General features: G+C 21.3%; 1 protein-coding gene across 1 annotated transcript; it reads right to left on the bottom strand.

Moving 5' to 3' along the window:
* Window positions 1–797: 797 nt before the first annotated feature.
* On the bottom strand, window positions 798–1,756 carry PmUG01_05012300 (fam-l protein; the record flags this gene model as incomplete). Its single annotated transcript, XM_029003330.1, has 2 exons — window positions 798–1,541; window positions 1,673–1,756. 2 exons carry the CDS (start codon window positions 1,754–1,756, stop codon window positions 798–800), a joined length of 828 nt encoding a protein of 275 aa, XP_028860287.1.

A 1,756-nucleotide genomic window follows, 5' to 3' on the forward strand; every position in this document is an offset into this window, starting at 1 on the left:
TGAATAAACAATACAATTAGATACAAAAATAATATAACAGTTAGTTTAGAAACTTCACATAATTGAATTTATTTGGAATCTACATTTTTATAATTAATTATAAATAATCCATAATTAAAAAGTACATGAGTTCATAATAAATCTATAATTATACATTTAGACTATACAAAAAATTATATCCTTTATAAAGATTTTCTCTTTTAATATCTTTTATAAAATATTCCTTAAAAAATTTATTTTATAGAATAAATACTAATATTCTTTTTTTAATGAAAAAAAAAAATATATATACATACCAGTGTAATACAGATTATTCATATACATACATTGAATGCAAAAAATTCCACATTTATTGTTAAAATAAGTATAATAATACATTTTCTTAAATAACTTAAACAAATAATTATTTTAGACTCGATGTAAATAACACAAAAAATGATTAATCAAATGCAAGCTACCACACTTCAATAAAATTACATAAATTATTTCATTATATATTAATTTTAACACATACGTATATTTTATTCATGAAATCTACTTTAACATGAAGATATATATGGAGACAAAATATGTATTTAAGCTGAAGTAATTTTTTAAAATACAAATTGAAAATTATTAAAGCAATCAAAAATTCAAATTAGCAAAAGAACTAAGTACATATTTTTCTACTTTTCCCCTATAAAACACCTATATATATAGGTGTAATTATAAAACAAAAATATTTATTGTTATAACTGTTAAATATATCACTAAAGATATGACTATATGTTAAATTTATCTTTAGAGAAAAATTCATATTACTTCGTATTTAATCTTTTTTTGAACTTAATATTTTCATATTTTATAACTTTTTTATTGTAATAAACCATATATACAATAAATATAACAACAAATATAAGGAAAGGTAAGCAATAAAACAAAATGGTTGATAGGGTTACTGCTTTTGATGCACCGAATTCTCCTATGTTGAACAACGTAATCAAACCCCCCTCTACGTCCAAAGTACGTATTCCACTTACAGTATCATTTTTGGGGTTTAACAAGCCTAATAAACCCAGCAAACCACCACATTTCAATTTCTCTAATGAAAGGTCTAATATGGGGAGTATCAGTACCAAGAAAAATAACAAAAGTAAAGCAATTCGTATTCTTCGTTTTTTACGAGATATTTTTTTATATTCTTTATCATCAATTATCTTGACATTTTTAAGGTAGTCTTTATAATCAAGTTCTTTAAATATTTTTTTTTCAAAATTGGAATACTTTTTTGCTTTAGATATACCAGATTTACTTTTTTCATTATTTCTATTGTATTCCTCAATATATAACGAACTACTATTTGAGAATTTCTGTTTTCCATTCGTCCCTTTTTTATTATTAGTTATACATTTTTTTTGTGCCACTTCATTTTGTGGCGTTTCTTCTTTAAAATTTACGATGAAATAATTCTTATCCTCATATTTTGCTAATAATCGATAATTTTTTGGATTTAATTTTCTAAGAATATCGCATTTATCATTTAAATATTTATTTAAAGAATTCTAAAAAGAAAAAAAATGTAAATAGTTCTTATTTAAATGAAAAAATATTCTTATACAAAAAAAAAAGGATTAGTAAAAATAAACAATAATAATATAAATAATACAAAGGTCTTCCAATAATGTTTTCGCACCTCCTTATTGTAAAAGTGACATATCCAAGTTAAAGGTATAAATACAGAAATTTTAAAAAATAAAAACAATATATTGTATTCCAT

Source organism: Plasmodium malariae (assembly GCF_900090045.1).
Source record: "Plasmodium malariae genome assembly, chromosome: 5".
Lineage (NCBI taxonomy): Eukaryota > Apicomplexa > Aconoidasida > Haemosporida > Plasmodiidae > Plasmodium > Plasmodium malariae.